Source organism: Antennarius striatus, chromosome 4 (assembly GCF_040054535.1).
Source record: "Antennarius striatus isolate MH-2024 chromosome 4, ASM4005453v1, whole genome shotgun sequence".
In the NCBI taxonomy this organism is placed as follows: domain Eukaryota; kingdom Metazoa; phylum Chordata; class Actinopteri; order Lophiiformes; family Antennariidae; genus Antennarius; species Antennarius striatus.
Genome location: NC_090779.1, coordinates 18158670 through 18180360, shown reverse-complemented (window position 1 = coordinate 18180360; position 21691 = coordinate 18158670). Strand labels below are relative to the sequence as shown.

The 21691-nt window shown below is 41.0% G+C and overlaps 1 protein-coding gene across 5 annotated transcripts in view; it reads right to left on the bottom strand.

The window, feature by feature from the left end:
* The window catches only part of fgd4a (FYVE, RhoGEF and PH domain containing 4a), a 37800-nt gene extending 18088 nt beyond the window's left edge, over positions 1-19712 (bottom strand). The window contains exons 1-2 of one of the 5 annotated variants that reach the window (XM_068312685.1): positions 15707-16090; positions 15482-15577 (exon numbers count right to left, since the gene is read on the bottom strand). In XM_068312685.1, the coding sequence (XP_068168786.1) occupies positions 15482-15577; positions 15707-15761 (151 nt within the window). In that variant the 5' untranslated portion in view covers positions 15762-16090. Of the gene's footprint in view, positions 1-1464; positions 1625-15481; positions 15578-15706; positions 16091-19416 lie in introns of those variants that run through there. The other 4 variants (XM_068312686.1, XM_068312687.1, XM_068312689.1 and 1 more) reach the window with 4 other exon arrangements.
* Positions 19713-21691: the final 1979 nt, after the last annotated feature.

Sequence of the window (21691 nt, the reverse complement as noted above, 5' to 3'; positions counted from 1 at the left end):
TCAAAGTTAGTGTTGGAACACAAAACTGTGTGTGTGTGTGTGTGTGTGTGTGTGTGTGTGTGTGTGTGTGTGTGTGTGTGTGTGTGTGTGTGTGTGTGTGTGTAGGAAGATGGGGGGTATGATATCCTGGCTCAGGGATTAAAAGAGGGCTTTCTCCACCCACCATCTGGACCCACGTCATCACAGGCATGCCTGCTGTCACACACACACGCACGCACGCACGCACGCACGCATGCACGCACACACACACACACACACACACACACTTCACAGCTATTGGTGTTTGCATACTGTACATACTTTGAACTCAATCTGTTGTATGTTTCCTCTTCAGAAAACAACTCCCATAAGCAGCTTATAAAAGGCTTTATGTTAATATTAGACACTACTCTTAACAGACACCCCACTAAGCCCCCCCTTCACTCTGCCATGTGACCAGAATCATCATATGCCTTTTGTTTCCTGAAGTGGGGGATGTGTTACTATGTCCGTGGTGAAAACACAAAGGAGAAAACGTCCAGCAGGACATAAGTGACACCATCCATGAAGGATGGCTTTCTGAGATGTGGGTGTGGGGGGAGGGAAAGTGCTTTAAATGATGAGGTGTGATGGGGAGAGTTTACTGGGTAAGGTACTGGCCTGACCGTTAACTTCCTCTTTCTGTTTGGCAACTTCCTGTTTTTTATTTTATTTTATAAGCCTCCTACACTGACCTCAGGACAAAAGACAAACTTTGAGAAAACATTTGCATGTGTCTAACACGCATTATATTTTATGATCTAACCCTGCAGGCCACGATAACATGTTCACACTAAGAATGAAACTAACTGATGAACTAAGTCCACAGTAAGTGTGACACATAAAGAAATGAGCGATCTGGAAATAGAAAATGAAGAACTGAGAAAGTTCTGTTTTGCCCCTTTTCTTTCTTCTTAATTGTCACTTACTTTCTTACAGTGATACAGGAAAAATGAAAAAAATAAATGTATTTCGTCTGATTTACATCAAACATTACCTGCAAACTGAGAAACAAATCTGCCTCTGACATGTCTTTAGGCTTGGCGCCAAGAATTTAATACACATCAACACAGGACGCAAACAGCAGCAAATCCTCCATTGATGGAAGCCAAAAGAAGCAAAAATGTCATTTAACAGCTACACAATCCAATCTACTCTCTGAATAAAAGCTTTTTCCTCTCCTGAAACAACCTCTACCATCCTTATGGCATCACATAAAGTGGAGCTTTGTGGTTTGGGGTGATGGTGGAGATAAAACAAAAACAACAGTGCAGGCTAAACCTGATAATGTTAAATGTTATTTAACATTTAAATGTATTATAAATGTTCAAGAAAAAAAAAAAAAGCAGAAAGTTTGTATTCCATGATGATAGGACACTGAGGTACCTGCAGGTCAGGAATTTCTTCACCGAAACCAAAACTACTGCCTCGTTATGACTACAGTACCTGTGAACACACCTCTCCAATGCAATTGGGTCTCCTTCCTCTTGTTATCCATCTTTGAATCTCTCTTCAACTCAGTTTTAGCAACATCTGTACTGAATCCAAGTCCATTCTGAAATAATAGTCGAGATTATCACCTACAAACTAGCGTATTTTTATCCATCAAACTCTCAGACTGCTGTTCTTGTCAGTGTACAAACCGGTTCCTAGAAACCTGAGTCACCAGGTGGGGGTGAGACTGTGGGAGGAGGCTAAGGTTGTCCTGAAGGTGTTTATTCCCCTCTAAACATGTCCATAATAAAGGTTTAAAAGGGGCTAGTGCTCTGAGGGATGGGACGACAGACTGGGAAGAGGAAGCAAACCATTAGCGGAGGTGGGAACACTGGATGTATCAATCACTGGTGGAAAAAGGTGAAGGAAGAAGGGAATAGTAGAGAGAGACAGAGGAGTGAAAGGTAAAAATTAACCAAGCAGTTAATATTTAACCACCTGCCAGTATAACAATCTACCATTAAAGATATTTTCTACTGTAATCAGCCATGTTATCTTTATTTCTATCATACCCATTTTTATTTTCTCCAACCGTATTACATAAAACCCCTACTAATGCAATACTAATGGATATTAGAAAATGACATTTTAAAGTTCATGACAGTCTGCATGTACACTACTATAATGAGGAGAAATAGATCCTATACATTAAAAAAAGAAGGTTTTTGTCCATCAGGAAAAAATAATTCATAGTGACCTTAGCTTCATTTGCATAACTGCTGTAGATTAAGATAAACTCATAAATAATGGAGAGGGAAGAATGTATTAATATGCCAAGTCACACCCCTTTAATCACACTGAGGGCCACACTGACAATATGTGTGAGTGAGTGTGTGTGTGTGTGTGTGTGTGTGTACGTGTGTGTGTGTGTGTGTGTGTGTGTGTGTGTGTGTGTGCATGCGTGCGCACACACACACACACACATAGCTGAGGTTTTCATGCTTGACACAATAGAAATTGGCCACTGAATGAGACCAGATGCGTCTGTCACCTCCTTCTCCATTATTGACAGACATTTATCAAAGTTACAGTCTTCTGTCACAAGCATAATAGATAGAAAATTAAATGGCCTTGTAACGCTTTGATGTGTTCAATGCCACCAGATGAGGCCCAGGGAGCAAACAAGAACATATGATGAACTTTATTGTCCTTCAAACATTTGAAGCCTTTTAACTAGGATATTTACTGCAGTCTAGAGCAGAGTGTCACATGGAAAACATAAATCCAACATACACCCTCCTTTGAGCTTTGTTTGGGTCTAAACTAACTCTCAAGGGAAATATTCAGCTCTCTGGATGCTCAATGCTTCTCTATGGTAACTGGATGTCATTAAGTTTACATGTCTGCTTCATAATATTGAGGGGTTTAGAATGTTTCAGAAACGGACGCTAATTTGCTAATACTTCATCACCAACATAAAATAAATATTTCTATACTATAGTGCAATGGATGTCATTGAATGGGATCATAATTCGATAAAACTAATAATTTTACAGCTATTTTGTAGTCTCTGACAACTAACTAACACCTCAGGTAGAAAACTCGGCAGGTTGTAAATAATCACAAGCTGTCAAAAGACAGAGGAATGTAGAGTAGATTGAACATTTTGTATGTTTTTGTCACACCTAGCCCTTCCACTTTACTCTGGGTCAGTTGACCTTGTGTTGATATGGAAACAGGGATTAGTTCAGCTTGAACTCGTGGATTTTTCTACAGCAAATACTGATAACAAATGTTCAGGACCTTTCAGGCTCAGTTTATCTCCACATTAAGGATTCTGAAAGCCTCATCGAGGTGCAAAATATGTTTAAACAGCAGATGTAAACAGTATTTACTACATTGAAATGGACTGACTTCTTTATCAAATGCATCCGAGGTTCCTCCAGAAAGTCTTCTTTTATATAAACTAGAAACTCCTATCCCGGCCGTTGTTTCCCACATTCCACTCGCTGAAACACATGCTCCATATATAATGCATAAATTGTGTGCAGAGGCTCTAGGTTTACTTTCTCGTTCCCAGCATGCATACATTGCCCCAGCATGTGAACGTAAGCTTTAAGCATTGATCTGAACATGTTCTCTGGCCCATGTCTAACGAGGGCAGACCAAATGAGTGACTGGGTATGCTGCAAACCTGCTCCTGTTAACTCTTCTGGTATGTTCTTCAGGGAAAACAAAGAAACAGAAAGAGAGAAAAAATCAAAAGGAAAAATGAACGAGGTTAATTAATTCTTGCTGCAGTATAATTATCATCCAGAGGAGGAAAGACAGTGGTTATGCCTTAAGCCATGTTCTAGATGTCAGATGGTAGACACTGAGTTAATGTATAAAAACAAACTTGTGCAAAAATAGCATTTTGAGCAAAAAGGAGTGATGAGAGTCTTGTAATTGAGATCCATAGAGATGGTGGACTCTGTAATCAGTGGGCACTGACAAAAGACAATCGATTGTTGGAGTCAGAACACATGATAACATCGACATTCAGTCATTGCCTCATCCTCCTCCTCTCTTCAGTCTTCCCTTCCATTGTACCTGTTTTCTTGGCTCGTCTACGTCATTCTCTCTTTCCCTTTCACCTTTCTACTCTCACTCCTCTCCCCCCCCCTGTGACCTGCCTTTCAAGTTTGGAAATGAGATCACAGCTGCAGGGCAGGAGCTCCCAAATGTGTCAATCAATATCCCATCCAACCCAATCACCACGTTTGACTGGGACCCAGCAGACCAGCACCTTCATACGCAAATAACAGTCCTTGTTCACAACCTGCTCTTTATGATAAGACTGAGCCAAAATAATCTGAAATGTCTCACAGATTATGAGCAGATCAAGTGAAAGTGACCTATAATCAGCACAAAAGACCATTTCAGTCTTAGTGTGTAGACAACACACACCCACACACGCAACAGCTGCAACCTCATACTTCTATTAAATCAGTCATGTTGAATCGCATGCCACACTGAGCTGAGTTTCCATTTAGTATCTGTGCAGAATATTTCAAGAAAAGCAGTGACAAAAATAACTTCAAAATTTCCCATCAGCTTGGCAAAAGTGGGCGACATCCTGAACTTAAAAATAAAGCTCCACCGCCAAAAATAGCAACATGAGAAACGCTCACAAAACAATGCTGATGAGTACGTCTCTAATCTGATCCTGGCAGCAACTCACGATGAAAAAAAAGACACAGCATTTGGTAATACTTTAGTAAAATGAGTTAAGTGGCACAGCCACATTAAAGTACGCTCATATACACACATTTTGTAAACAACAATTATCAGTTGATCTTGGTTGATCAGCCTAAATTGTCTGCAGGGATGTCTTTACTACAATATTTTACTGTTTACACTGAGGATACGGAAAAACACTGAAAAATACAAGAAATATATAATATAAATATAATAAAAATTCTGTGTTGTTGTTTGCAAATGTAAGTCTATCCTGCTAACTAGCTCGCGACCAACGGTACACATCTCTTCATGTGTCAACATGAATTTCAAACCGATTCACCCTGTCAAGAAGCTCCTGTTGATCATGTTTCCACATTAGTTATTCTGTATTTCGTATTTTCTTTCCAGTCTCCTGCCCTCGCTGTTGTCAGTGTCGGCCCCACCCTCGTGGTGTCACCTGTGTTTTCTTTCTCACCTTCCTCGAGTTGTTAATCGTGTGTGTTCCTTCCTTCTGGCATCAGTTCCTTGTTGTTCCTCATGTTAAAACCCAAAATGTTTTCAACTCCTTTCTTAAAAGATTTGGAGAATTACAGATCAACAGTCCGGCAGGTCAATAAAAACTGTTATATGAGAGTTACATTTTCCAAACATGTGGTATGACCCCTATAAATATGTATGTAACATCAGAATCTAAACATACCACAATAGCGCTAAAGATGACACAGGAAACGTGTACGAGAGCAAAGGGTCACGGGCAGACTCAAACTTGTGGATGATTTTGGCTGACTTGGCTTGAAACGTTCAAAAGTCAGCTGGAGAGGTGTTTTTTAACCTGCTCTTAAATCTACTTTGAACTTGAAGTCTGCTAGGAACAGTCGGTATTTCAGGCAAAGAACACCTGATATCCAGCTAGAAATCAGAAACGTACATTCGTACATACTGTTGTTAGAAATGACAAATGACAATAGCACATTATTTAATTTTGAGCCACTAAATTTCCACTAATGGACAGACTATTCATTTTGATGTGCCCTAAACATCTCTTTGTTTATCTCCTTTATTGATTCAGTACACTGGAGGATTAGTACGCAACTGATATAATTAATGCAAAGCAGATCTGACTCACTACATTATGAATGAAGTAAATAGATGGTGAATATGATGCTAATCAAACAGTGTGGGTAAAACTTGTGTGTGAAACAAGACCATTGTGCTCTGCATGAATGAGGCTCTATGACTGGAAGCACTGGAGCCCGGATTCTTAGGGTAGAACTGGAATGCAGAGGAAAACCTTGTAAACCTGAAGCAGGCCAGCAGGCAAGCCTGAAGCTGAGGTTGAGGGACTAATGAGGGAGGAAGAATCACTAATATTTTAACTTCCTCTTTAACAGGGTCACGCTTGAACTGAAATTATATCCTCCCTTCCTCATTTCTTTCACCACTTTGGTCAAATGTCCTCTCTTACAACACTGAATCCCATTGTACCGGTCGAAAGCCATGTCGAGCAGTATCAGCATTTGTGGTCTGGGCCACAGGAGGCTCAGCAGAAAGATGGACCTCTGCACACAGAGTTGACAGAGTGACAAGAAGATCAGCTGCCATAAACTGAGCCCGGGACGTCTCTAGGTGGAAATGACACAGCATTTCCTTGTAGCCTTTAAAGAAAAGAGAAGCTAAATAAAATTAATTTGAGGCCAAGGGGAAAAAAAGATGGCAGAGAAGGTGACAAGGAGGAATTTCAGGATGTCACAGATGCAGCGGCTGATGGAGCACAGAAGGACGCAGACTTATATCCACAAGAATGATGCACTCATGCATGGACACATGGATGAGTGCATCATGAGACAAATGCAGAAACAGACCATACACTAAAGAAGGTACTTGTCTTTATGTATTAACATCTCCTCTGTAGAAACAACCTGCTACATAAAAACAGAATGGACCTGGCCCCTACTGTTTATATGACAGGTTGCTTCACCGGTATGCATAGAGCTCTGCCCCCCCCCCCCACATTACCTCCCATTTTCAGCAACGTAAGGAAGTTGACAGTCTAGAATATACACAATGAGACTGTTCATTACCAGTGTTGAACTCTGACCTGCCTGTTTCCTGTTTTATTTTCTGTGATGCCTGAGCGACTATGTTCTTTTGTTTTCCCCTGTACTCTGAAGCATCTAATCTGCATATGTCTCTACTGAAGACTTCTATGATTCTAAAAAGAGAGAGAGATCACACACCGAACTGGTGAGGAGCCTTGTCAGGTGGCTAACGAATATTCGCCTGCATGACCAGCTAGATCTGATAACACCTCCACCACTGTCTGTCTGCAAGGGTCTTGAGACTGGAGGAGGCTGTACAGAAAAAATATTACTGCAGATAAAGTTAACCGTTTCAACTGCAGAGCCAAACGACTTAGAGAGAGTACACACAGCAGGGAAATAAAACATGAAGGTTTCATTTGATTATTTTCTAAATGTTTTTTGAAAAATTATCATGACTTCCGGCAATTAGGGAGACATCTGCCAAGATATAGTAGTACAGATGTAATGACAAGGTGACTTCAGATCACAGTTTTTCCATAGCAACAGAACATGCGAATCCAAATATATATGAATACATACCATACATGCACATCACCACAGCTCAACCAGCAACAATCACAGCACAATGAGTTAAGCCATAGCCTACATGTGCATAATCATGTGTGAGTTCATGTGCATATGTGTGAGGGAGCTGTGGGAGCTCTAAACAGTGTGGGTGTATGGGCTGAAGGTGACTAGTTGCTGTATTTAAGGCGTTGTTGACTCACAGATGAAAGGTGTCTCAAAACCTGACACACACACACACACACATACGCACACACACGCACACACCAACAACAAGACCTACCAAAGGAACATTCTGTGGCAAGACCTTTGGTTTGCTTTCTGTTCTGTATGCTCACCTTTGTTAATGATTAGCCTCAGTAAGCCACATACGTGTGTGTGTGTGTGTGTGTGTATGTGTGTGTGTGTGTGTGTGTGTGTGTGTGTAGAACAGCAAACAGCATTTTCCAGTGTCTCTGTGGTCACAAACCACCACCACCCACATTTCTACAGCTCCGTTAACCCAACGCCCCGTGGCTGCATTGTGTGGATGCAGCTCCGGTTGGTGAACCGGTCTGAAAAGAGAGAAGCACTAACCTGAGTGGAGGTTGTGTCCGATGTGTGCAATAAGGTGGAGTCCAGTGGCGAAATTAAAACCCACCGGTGGGCTGGAGTGGTAGACCTCTCCTTCCTCTGCCTCTCTCTCTGCACTCTGGATTGCACTGGCAGGTTCAGGCTAGTGTTAAACTGCTGCTTCGCTGCATCGGTTGCATCCTCCTTTCCTTCCCTCTCTCGCCCTCATCCTCTCTCTCTCTCTGTCTCTCTCTTGCATGCTCAGTGACAGACTGACTCGCCCTTTCACTCCCGTCTTGCCTCCGCCGATGCGTCCTCTTCTCTTTTACCCTTTTGTCATTCCCCTCAGTAGCGAGTGAAGATAATCACATTCCAGCGGAGAGAGGGGGCATATGGTAAGGGGAGCGACACTCAGCCCAAGAGTAAAGCCCCCTCTGTGTGTGAGAGTGTGTCGCATGGACAATCAGTCCCATTGTGTTGGACGAGGGCAGGGCCGGCGAGAGGGGAAGAAGCCAATGGCCGTACTCATCTGTTGTCCGTGCAGTGTAGATGCTGAGAATGACACAAAATAACCCCCGTCAAGGAGAAGACAGGAGGAGGAGGAGGAAGAAGAGGAGGAGGGGAAAGGCATCTGGATAGAAGAAGAGGTGTGTTTTGTGAAATAGATGCCTCAAGTAAAGGCAGCTTGTGTGATATGCTTCGCACTGCATTGTGTTTGTTGGAGGTAGTGGGAGACCTCGTATTAGGGGTCACCCCCTCTCGTCCCATGACAATGACATCATTAATTACACTTTGGAAGGTCTTTGGCTTTCACCCTCCATATCTGCTCCAGCTGTTCCTTCACCTCCTGGTGCTTCTGGATCCTGTTGTGCTCCTTCGTCCTGATGTTACTGTCAGCTGGGGTCACCACATTGTCTTCTCCTGGTCCTTGCCAATCACCACTATGTCTGGCTGGTTAGCCAGTAGTTGTTTGTCAGTTTGACACTTGAGGTCCCACAGGATCTTGGCTTCGTTCTTCTCAACCACTTTGGGTGGTGTCTCCCAAAGGGACTCGGGGATTTCCAAAAAATGCTTGGATCGGATGTTTCTGTAAACAATCCCAGTCTTTTAGTTATGCATCTCAGTGTATGTTGTCCCAGCAAGCATCTTCACCCAGCTCCAATTTGATGGACTATCTCAGGGGCCGTGGTCCCTGGGTCATTTGTTCTATGTGATGCGATGCCGTGATCTGAGCCTCTGTCCTGTCCTTCAGGCCAGATTTTTCCAGCCACAGGTGGAATTTCATGTTTTCAGCCACTTCAATCAGATGATACATCCCATGGAGGGGTTTGGTCCTATGTGGTACTCCTCCCTCATCGCCATTTATCTCATGCTGCCGGAGGCGCTGTCTTAATAGCTCATCCTGGGGGCAATCTTCCATATGCATGGATGCTCAGTGTTCCATCCTTAAATGAGGATCTGACACTCAATTATCCATCTTTGTGTTGCTCTTTGAGTCTCTGGATGCTTGGAGTTTGGGGAGGAAGTCTGAATGTGTAATGAATAATTTTAATATCCTGAGGCTCTTTCCGGAGTCAGTTTGTTCCTTCAGGGGTACAGTAAGGACATGGAAATGCCACATGTCAGACTCCATGGAAGACGAGTCAAGAGTGAAGTAGCTTGAGCTTCAGTCATTGAGGATGACCATGACTAGGATGAATCTTAGCCTTAAAGTCGTCAGAATTTCCCCAAAAGAGAAATTTTATATGTAAAAAGAATTACACATAGAAAAAATTATAGTTTGAGACTGAAAATCATAATAAATGTACAGATAGATTATTTTTACTATTACTAAGGTATGGTAATCATTAGAAAACAACAGACTGGAGTGCAGAGAGGTCTCTGATGGTTGGCTGGAGTGGCAGATGTGTTCAGGTGGTAAGAAACAGACCTTAATTGTTCTAAAATTATCAAACGTATCAAAATAACCTCCCGGCTCTGATGAGTGCTTCGGCAACAAACAGACACAAGTGTTACTTCATCAAGAAGTGTGCTTTTGGGTAATGTGCACAAACACACCTCAAACATAATAAGGTGCTTCACTTCCCATTTGTTTTCCAATTCAATCTGGCAGCCTGCTTCATTTTTACTCACACCATTATAAACCTGTTCTTCCCTACTTGTCGCCATCTGTTATTCTCATGTCACTTCCCTAAACTAATGTTTTATCACAGGCGGAAATGAGCGAGAGGTTGGTTATTGGTGTAACAGCCCAGCGCCCCCTTTACTGTTCAACCTTTGGACCCAAAACAATACACAGATGCTCATTAATGTGGAAAAAGCCACATGAAACAACCTGCACACAGCCCACATGTACATATATCCATACTTATGTCGTCACAAACACCTTGAAACACACTGTGAATCCATGCAAACTTCATTCTATTGCCCACTAATTAGTGACCAGGAGATTGAGAGAGTAGTAACTATATCCAGACCTGTGTCACCGTATATGCTGTCTGCTTGTCCCTGTGGACGATAAGAGTGTGTGCAAGTGGCATGCTGGAAATCATTGTGCAACAGAAATAACTAGACACTCCTGGATATTGCTGCAGAGTCATTACCACCAATAGGTCAGTACTGCTGCTCTAGGGTCAAAAAACCTGCAGCTATGTACACATGCAAACCCTTAAAAAACACACACACACACACACACACACACACACACACACACACACACACACACACATGCAAACTCTGATCCCAGGGGGTCTAAGTTCTTTGCCCAATTTTAGAAGCTGCGACGGCAACAGATAAAACTGGCCCTTATTCAACAGTAAGAGAATAAAGAAAGTAAACAAAAGGGCAAAAGAATCAAAAAGATACCTCATTAGACTGAGTAGGGCATTCACGCTGCATTCACGTCAAAACAGAAATGGGAAAATGCAAACTCCAGATCAGATAAAGCTATGAACTCATACTGGATTTTTTTTTTGCAAAGAAGAGTGTGCAGAAACAATTCCCCCAATAGACAACAGGATATCCTGTTAAACATGCAGCCTACAATTAGTAATTGCTCATCAACAGTTTATAGCGACTGCAGCATTTCATTAATCCTGAGAGTACGTCTATTGTTTGCCTTAGCAGAGCTGAAGCGGTAAACTAAGAAAACACAGCGTGTCACTAAACAAGTACAATTTTCAAATGACACACATTTTTCTAACTAGAGACCTGACGGCTCCACCAATGGTTGGTCCTGGAAGGCACAAACCCTGGCTAAGACACCCAGAATGCTAATGAGCTATTTGATGCAGTTATTAAGTATGACAGAACTGCTGCTCTGAATTTATAATTACATTATTCATTAAGACAAAAGCCATTACTGTCATGCATTTCTACAGAATATCTTACAGTCTAACACTGGTAATGGGTTTCAGATTCATCATAGACCCCTGGTGACGAGCCATCTTTCATTTTGATAAACCCTTCGCATCAATTAACAACGCTTGCATTCTTTTATTGCTGTAGAATGAAGGATTGTATAAAACTCTACATGGATTTTTGCAAATTAAAAATGTGATAAATATGAATATTCAAAAGAGATGAGAGAATATGCCAGGGGTTGAAGAAATTAGCATTAAACTAGTCCATTAATCTAACATAGTGTTGATGTCATATACCATTATTAGTCCAAGACTTATTTTGGCAATGCAATTTCTGTCCTAATCAAAAATAACATTTATTTATTATCATTATTATTACATGTGCCATCAATGTAGAGTCTCATGATTTATTTTGGAGATGTATTTAAGTAATATCTCAGAAATATATGAGGAAATATTAGCTCACTACAGGACTTTGATTTTACAAGGAAATTGCTGTCAGAAGAATGTCAGGCAGCTGGGACACGGTGAACATTTACATGTTACTAACAAATCAAACCTCTTTTGAGTCAAAACATTCACTGACTAACATCAACCGAGTAGTCTATTGTTTCCATGGTGACACTTAAGAGGGGTATTGGTTTTCAGACAGTGAGTAATGGCCCTGTTTCAGCATTTTCCATACAATGTGCAATATGATGTGTCCACACAGGCATACCTGCAAACACACATTATCGTCACACCCACACATCCATAAATGGAATCCTCACTGCTTCATGCACGCGCGCACACACACACACACACACACACACACACACACACACACACACACACACACACACACACACACACACACACACACACACACACACACACACACACACTCAACCAACACAACAGTAAGGCAGAAATAATGAAAAAAGAAACAAACACATATACACGCCAAGAAATTGGCCTCATGCTTGGTGGCAGATCGACCCTACATTAATGCAGCACAGATCAGTCTGTTCTCACACCCTGAACACCAGCTTCAAGCATCATTGTGCATCTCTGCACACACATATGCAAGCACTGCCAAATTTAATTCCCCCTGTTGTTATCTTGTTAAAATTCAAAAGTGATGAAGCCCAATAAATCTCTGTAAACTCAAAACCAAAGTCTAAAACAAGAACTACCAAGCATTTATGTGAGGCTGTTAAATTGCTACAGATGGCCATAGAACTAGAACATAGAATGGCCATAGTTAAATCAGCCAAAAGACGTGAAGTCATACTGTTCAAGTTGTCCTCTTGAACAGTGGGGCAAATCTGTGATGAGGACATGGCAGGCGACCCCCCCCCCCCACACACACACACACACCAGCATCTGACCCTACATCGCAGGAACAACCCAACTGTGGTCTGGCCCTCATAATCAACCTGGGACACACACATTCACAACCAACCAACCAACCCCCGAAACACACAACAGCTTGATAAAACCAATGCTGTGCAGAGTCACTCCTGAAAAGAGCTGTGAGATAGAAAATAGCACTTCAAGACAATTTCATTTATCTAAACAACAAATTGATTAAACGACTAGTTTGGTGAGAGTAAAACCATTTCAGCACAGAAGACGCTCATTTCCCTGTTCTACACTTCTTTCTCTTCTTTCCTCGCAGTAAAGAAGGGAATGATTTACACAATAAATCCCACAATAATCCAACTTAAATTAATAGGATGAGCTGAGAGCTGTGTGTGTGATTTTGTGTTTGCGTGTGTTTGCATTGACAATACACACACAGAATAAGGATAAGGAAGAGGTCATTGATTTACTGACTACATAAGAAGCCAGTTTATCATGTCAAGTGCAATTAGTGCAACTTGCGATCAAGTAGACAATGATAATTATCTGTCAGTGATTCACCAGGTCTGTGCTGAGACAATAAGCCTTAACACAGCTCTGTTCATCATGCTCTGGATAACAAGACCGACTGCGTTCCCAATGATTTAATTTCCAACAGCTCGCTCACTCTGATTGGCTCTTCTTATTTCATAAACCTGAAGAAGCCACAATTGTGAAACAGTGCAATAAAACCGAGTATGGGTGTCATCATTTTAGAAGTTGCTGGTATGTTGTGTCGAACCACAGTTGACTAATGACCTAATGTAATGTGACTTTGTGGACAGTCTCTTACTTTTCTTCCTCAACAAGACTCAATGACATTGAGCCCCCTGGTGGCCAAAGCTGGCATTACAGGTAATTGTAGCCTTCTGATTTGGATCATCTTAGTGGATTCAAATAAATAAATACATTTTATAAAAGATGATGAAGGGCCAGCTCAGATTGTAAAGGAAGTTGTAGCTTCATCAGCATGACAAAATCTTATAATATCAAACCAATTATTATTCTTGTCTAATGTGTCTAATGTGCAGTCAAGCTGAAACAGTCGAATGTGAAAGAGTGTGAAGCCTTTTTTTTTTGTCATATGTGATGGATGTGAGTGCAGACACAGGAGATGCTTCACCTGTTTTGAGCTTCATGTGTCCTTCAGTAATAATTATTTTGTCAAAGAGACTGTCCATGTCTAATCTATTATCACACGTCAGTAAAACAACCTGAGTGTGACGTTAGAACTCAGGCCTACCATGAGGAATGCAGAAGAACACAGGGAGACAGAAATATAGAGAGTTTGAGGGGAAGAATAATAAATAATAGTAGAAGACAAGACAAAGACACTCTACCAGGAAGCACCGACAACCGTTGTGAGAGAACAAGGAAATGTCACGTTAAACAAAATTTCATTTATCATCACCATCTTCGCCTGACTTCTTGACTTCCTAGATTTGACTCCAGATTCATTCCTTCCATACTATCCAGTTGAGTCTGAAGCTTGATCATGTGTGGAGGTGTTTAGCATACACAGGGAAGTCACACAGAAAATTAATGAGCAGCTATTTTTAGAAGTACCACTCATCTCCTTTAACCACATGGTTCACACAAGTACAGAATTGTTGGTGAAACAAGTCTGTGTACAGTCTCACTAGAAATGGGGCTAAAAATAAAAACTAAATTTAAAATCAAAACCATATATCCCTTTGGAGGCCAGAAATGCTCTCAAAAATTTCTACAGCTTTAAATTAAAATGATGAGTGTTACCTGAATTAAATCATTTATATTTCTTTATATATTCATATTTCTTATTACTTTGACATTTGACTCCTATGGGCAGCTTTTGATTGATCATCATGAATCCTAAACCAACACATAACCTCAACATAAAAATTCCATCATCGTATCTACATGAAAACGCCCCCAAAAACCCTCAAAAACGCATACACATGGATTTAAACGTGTTGATACTGACAAGCAGGTTAAGAACTAGTGACACGCTCTCCCACGTTCAAACAATGAGCGTGGTCCCAGGCTTGTTGGCGTTCCCAGCCTTTTCCTTCCTGTCAATGAGAAAGAAATCAGAATTCCTCACAGGGTTTCCTCTACTCCGCCAGTAAGAGAAGCTCGTCCACAACACATACCATCCTAGAAAAGGTGCCCAGTTGAGGGGTTAGACTGTTACAGCACAAACACACAGACACACACACTGACCCAGTTTGGTACATATAAATACACACAACACAAACACAGTTGGGCAATGGCCCTTTAGGGACTTTGCCAAAAGGCCGCAGTGGTTGGAAGAGGTTCTTAAGGGGGGAACTGGTTCCCAGGCCTCTGAGAACAAAACTGTCTTCTTTTAAGCATGGTGGATTTAAATGCTCCCTCACACTCTGTGTCACCTCACAGTGGCCAGTCCACATAAAGAACCAGTAATGCACCTCAAATCAACACAATCGCTTTGTGTTCTGTCAAGTAACATCAGAAAAAACGCTTTTACACTCAAGCTGCTGACAAATCCTGACCGAATAAGAATGACAGATATGCGCTGCAGAAGGGAGGAATATTGTCAAATTATTTGCTCTTGTTCTGTGCCACTGTGTCACTTCCAAAAACCGCATAAACAGAAGAAATGGCAATGCATTACATAATGGAAAATACATGAAAGCATCATCACATGAACTCATTTATTGGAACGCAGAGAGATATGGACTAAATGTCAAACAGGACTGAAAGAGTGGCTGAAATGAAACAAGGCATGGGAATGTTTGATGAGAATGAGAGATGAGTCACAGATGAATTTTGCAAAAAGATGAGTAAAAAAAACTTGACATATAAATAATTTTTTTTTTTCATTAACTTAAACTCATCCTTAATCTTTCAGTGTAAAAGCAAATATGGAGTCTACAATCTTACCATAACAGCAGAGCAGACACATCTTTGCGTTTTTACCTTTCCGGCTCCAAAACCAGTACTTGCGCCGTCGTTTCATCATCAGTCCAGTGTTTTGTTCTTTTTTAATTTTATTTTGAAGAAAGGAATATAAAAAGTAAAATGAACTACAGTCCCATCCTAAAGCATACATTCATCTATTGACAGAGTTCATCCTCCGTTGCTGTCCGGTCAGCAATGATCACCTACCCGAGGAGATGTGCTTGAGAAAGTACCTCCGGCAGTAAGCGACAAGCCAGTCCATGCTGTCAGTGGACGAAATGCAGCAGAAACAACAGACGTGGAAAGTGGAGGTCAAGGAAAGGGCTAACAGCTAGCATTTAAGTTTGACTTCCAATGTGGGAATGCTGGCCTCAAATGCACCTCTCTTAGTACTTTCTCTCCTTCCTTCCTTTACCTCCACCAACGAACAAAGGCAAAGTAGCTCCTCTGACAGGATGCGGTGCTGAGACCTGTTATAATGTGCTCTTTTAGAAGGGGAACATGAGACATCCGACCACCAACACCATCTCATATTTGTGTTCTGTTGCAAATGGTGTCGTCAATTTCGCAAAGGTGAGACCAAAAAAAAAAGTTGCCTCACATCTTCCTCTCTGTAAGGTTACTTCCTTAAAATCCCCCCTTGCTCTTTCGGAGTCCAGTAGGCCAGAGCTTCAAGTTGGAATTCCATGTTTCCCAACTCTGATTGAGCTAAAGTAACAAACCAGACTATGGTAAATATCTGGGATGGAGCTTGCAGGCTAACAATGCCACTTTGGAGGAGGAGGAAATGACACACACTGCAGTCAGGAAACCCTACCTCACACATGGTTAGAAAAAAAACATCAATATTTAGGCCCCTATTTATGAAGCATTTGACAATTCAGATCAGAAAACAGCTTTACAATCTACAGTAACAAACACTGCTGACAAGGTTTGGAGGTAAAATAGTAATCTGGCCTTGGATGGTGTGTGACATAAAAAGACATGTGCAGAAACACACGGTTACAAATAAAAGACACGTCAACAGGCATTGTTCTCACCCACCCGTTTCTTCTGGGGTGAATTTGACACATTTCTGCAGTGTAAAAGTAACCCATTGTTTCCTCCCAAGTTGGTTTTGCTGCTCAAATTCACGGACAGTGTGTTGCAAGTGTTGCAAGTAGATTTTAAGTAAATGTTAATGAGTGCAAATGATATAATCAAAAGAACTACAGCACAATAATTTGAAGAAGTCTTGTTTATGGTGAGAGAATTAACTGTTACTTCATTTGTAATTGATTTGAGGGCAGCAGCACAGCTACAATGTCGGGATGTAGTTTAAGGAATGGTTGTTTTGTTGGAAAGCAATACACGACACCGCAGGCGTCCGAGGCTCACACTGAGCAGGAGAGACAGTGAGACATTTATGAGCACCGGCCTCCACCTGCTGGAGACCTGGCAGACTGGAGCGTCTCAAACTTCATCTGAAATACTGTAAATTAGAAGATTTTGTGCAACTGCTGAGGAATACGTAGGGCGTGGAAACAAAACAAAACAAAAAATAAAAATGCAATATAAACGAAACTGATCGACGAATAATCCTGGATTTGCAATTTTATTTGAATCCACTACAAAATCGAAATGTGGTCTTTTTTGTAACCTTCCCGCTTTTGATGAAAATGTAAGCATTTTCACCACAAACAAACAAACAGAGGTAGAAGCAGTGGGATCATTAATAATCATTTAATGATTTAAAAAAAAAGACCAAGGAGACTGAGCACATCTCATTGGACCAAGAGTTTTAGTTACACCACTCTGTGTTAAATCATATCTTTATGAATAAATATATTTGGCATAAAAGAGGTGCCTGTCGTATCTGCGATGGAGCATCAAGAGATGACCAAACCATGAGCTGACATTTAAATGCTCCATTGAGCTGTTGGGAACTGCCGACTCGCCAGAAAAATGCATTGGGGCTTAACTCCTAAAAAAAAAATTACTTGGCCTGTTAAATATATCAAATAATTAATTTAATATAACAACATTTTATTGGTTAAATCTTGAAAAATGAACCAATGAACCAAGTGTTTACTGGTTATTTATTTGATTATACAGACTTTGTCTCTCTCAACAGCAAATTAGGGGGAAAGGAAATTTCTGGGTCATTTAGACTGATGTGAATAAGAACTGAAAACATAAATATAATGAAGCCACCATGAACAAAGGTACTGATGCAGCAAGGGAAAGGCAGGCGCTTCATTACAGGACTATTGGTTATCAGTGCAACAAACCAATAACAGAGAATGTAGGCCTGCACGCCACACAGCGTCTGTCCCACGGATTCACTCAGAGCTGACAGAAAACACTCAGCTTCATTGTTGGAAACAGATGCAGAATCCTCAGCTCAATGTACGCCAGGCTACAATAATGAGAAGTCTTTGATAGTAGATGCCGGGGCATTGTCAAATAATGTCTGTAATGCAACAAATGGACATAGTTGAAGTGCACAGTGGGAACAAAAGAGTCTAGCGTTGACATTAATGATGCTCATTTGTGCAACTCCACTCTGTTGTCCAAGAGCTTTAGAGGTAATAATGCATTACATTTAAAGATAACGGGGCAGAAAGGACAGCAGAGTGTCCTTATTACTCATGTTCCTGTCCAGGAGTCTGACAGCCAGTTCTGAGAAGATCATGTCCATGACTCAAGAAAATAACATGTTGTATAATTAAAAACAACGTAAAGCCAGTCAAACAGATGAAATGACACAGATCATGTTCGACTGCTTTCAGAATACAACACGGCTCACATCAAGGTCAGCTTGACTTACATGAAAATATATGTTTACAGTAGCTCAGCAGAGGAAACAAGGGGACAAATATTTCCACTGGAAAAAAAATGTAAACAGGAAGCATCTGAAGCAAACTGCTTCCTGGGATTTGGTGCTGCATTGTTTCTGAGACGGTGTGCATGAAGCAGGAGGAGTTCAAAGCTTTGCACAGTGGATTACCAGAGCTGCTAACATCATATGCCACAACCGGTGCAGATCATGATGACAACAATCCAGAACAGCAGCATGGCTCATAGTGACTCAGTGACCAGGGACATCTCTGCTTGGTGCAGCTCTTTACCTGAGACGTGGGTTATGGCTGCTGACACACCTTATGAGCTGAAAACAGTGTGGCTATAAACTCCTGAACAAATTTCACAACTAGCTGCATGTACAGAACAGAAACCTCAGATGCATGTTTGCACAAGCACTCAGTGGAGCTGCATGATAAGGCGGATCCGTCCCTAACGGGTCATGTCCAGACAGTACCAAAGTGTGCTGACTTGTTATGTGGATGTCAGGTTAAAAAGAAGAAGAAGAAGAAGAAGAAAAAGAACAGATTTCTTAACTTGAATAAAACTTCTCAAAGATCCATCCACATAGACACACTGGAGATTGATTTTTTTGATCCAGTCTTCCTCAGCTCCATCCTGAGCTGATGAGGTTTTAAAGGCTTTCTGTGTCAGTGGTGATTTCTAGAATGAAATCCATGTGGCCTCCAGCATGGAGATGGTTACACAACAAGCAAGGGCTTGCCGTGGAACATTCATACCTGCTGAGCAGCCAGTTAAGTGTCAACAAAGGTTGTAATGTAGGTGTGTTACAGTCTGGTCATTCCATGCTTTCTCAATAATACATGGTGGGAAAATCACTCATATGGTGCCTACAAGACAAAACTAGGAGTCACAAATAACTCCAAGAAATGAGGGATCAGTTCGGATAAAATGTAATTTTAAAAAAATCTTTAGCTGAGGAAAAGAGTCTTATTGTTTTATATTAGTTTTTGAAAGTCAGTAACTAATTAGGAGGAGGTTTTGTAGCAGGATGGATATTATTTGGGATGTTATTTGTCTTGAAAGTGGTGTCCAAGTGTTCCTGAAGCACTGACCTGCGTCTTCCAGCCGCTCGACGCCCACACTCAGTTGTTTCCTGCGGAAAGCGACCCTGTTAAATCCGTCCATTCTGGAATGGAAAACCGAGCGCTCCAGCATCGAGACTCCAAAGCGACGGGCGCTTGAAGTGACTCAAAAATAATGGTTACAAGTTTTTCACGGGAGCAGACAGGTTGTGAGCTGCGTACGGAAGCCCGCAGGCGTCAGTGCGCGTCCGGCGCGTCAAGGTAACGGAGACCCCGATGAGCTTCACGTCAAGTCCCCCTGAGCAGTGTCACCCCGATGGGGGGGTCCTCTTCCTGTAGAGGACAAAACTACCTTTTTTCCTTCTTTTATTGTGTTTTTTCCGAGTTTTGCAAATAAACTTCTCAAATATTTGTTATGAAAGCACCTGATTGTGTCATTCCCCAGATTATAAAAATATATACTGTTTCATAATTTCAAATTAATGAGTAAACTATTCTTTATGCTGTAATAATATATATTATCTACTTTATTTCATGTGTTACATATTTTAATTGTGTACAGTATTATGTTTTTCCTCAACCCCAGTTTAAAATTTACTAAATATGAAAACTAAGGAGGTAGTAAAGGGCAAGGATGTAGACACATGCAGGCACAATACCCAAACAGCCATGAATACAGGCACCAACTTCACAGGCAAAACGTCTCTTTTTCTTTTAACTCTATTAAAATGAGTCGAACAATGAGTCACATACAAATCCAAGTAGAGACCTTTTATTTGTGAAATCAATCAGTTGGAACACTTTTATATGGTGGGAAAACTGTAAAACCTGCTGTAGCATACAGCCATCATTCTTTTCAAACTGAATAAGTCAGTCTTCATCCAAACATACTGTGCAAACAAACCAGGAGAGTCAGGTCAATGAGCCTGAAGGGGTTCAGAAGCTACTGCTGGACCAAATACTTCAATCCCTGTTCTCACAAAAGTACAGTCTACACTGTTGACAAAGACAGATCCCACAAAGGTATACACAGAGAACAGACACGCGTTCGTTGTTGATATAACACATATGACATCTCTCTTCAAAACACTACTCCAGCTATGTAGTTTCATATCCGTCTGGCAAAAGTATTCATTCAGTACAGTGAGGAAAACATTAAAAAGAGAAACTTTATAATGGTACAAAGACTAAAATGACAACTGTATTGCTCGAGCGCAGAGTGCATAATTGTGCTTGGACAGTACTGCATAAAGTTTGAAGGAAGCATAAAAGACATCTATAGATGACGATGGTGGATAACTGTCACCATCATCATCGTCACCATAAGAGGAACTCAGGTTAGTTCTAACTTCTTTTAGGGGTTGTGACCGGTACACTGATAGAGCTGAAACCGAGAATACTTTATAGTATAAGCACAAATTTGATGGCAGGCAAACATTTGGGAGAAGCCGCTGCACTAATTTAAAAAAAAGTTTTGAAATCAAAAGGCAAAAACGTAGGCCCTGATCTCAAACACCCCAGTCTCTCATCTATCCCCGTCTCTGACGAGATACATAACTAGCACAACCATGTCTCTAGAGTCTGCTGTAAAAAAGAAATAAAAACAATAAGAGGTATAAAAAGTTTTTTACACACGATTGGCAAATAAAAATCTTTTTTTTAAATATATAAAACAAACAAGCATCTCAGAATAGTGATCATAATAAGGTAGTTGCATTCACCCAACACCACCTCAAGAAATACTTTTCTTGTTCTCAGTGTAGTCCTATGTAATAACTGAATACAGATTTGTATTATACAGACATTTTAAATGTCATATAGTATGGTTAGGTGCATTTTAAACCTGCTTACTCAGCCAGAAAGAACTTGTGACTCCAAAGTAGTTTTGGTTTTAGTCGTCTTCACCCCGACGCCAAAACACCTCACCAAAGGAATAAAAAGACACACGCAGGAACAACATTCAAGTAATAAATATCTCAGGAGCTTGTCACAAATCAATAGATAAATAAACAATCAAAAGCGTGAATACTTTTTTTAAATTAAATACTAATACAAATAAATGAAACGATTCCTGTCACTCAGTTCAGTCCTTTCTGGGACAGGATGGAATTCCAGAGAAGAAGAGTGCCTCTTTCTTCTTCTACAAGGTAACCAGCAGGCCTGCTAAAGAGGGGGTGTGGTAGGGGAGTGTTGTTTATGAAGGGTTACAGACTTTCAGTAAGCACCGGGTTGAACTTCTAGATTAGAGGAAGTTCATCTGGAGCGAACCCCTATCTAAGGAGTCTCTGTATTTGCTCTCCTTCCA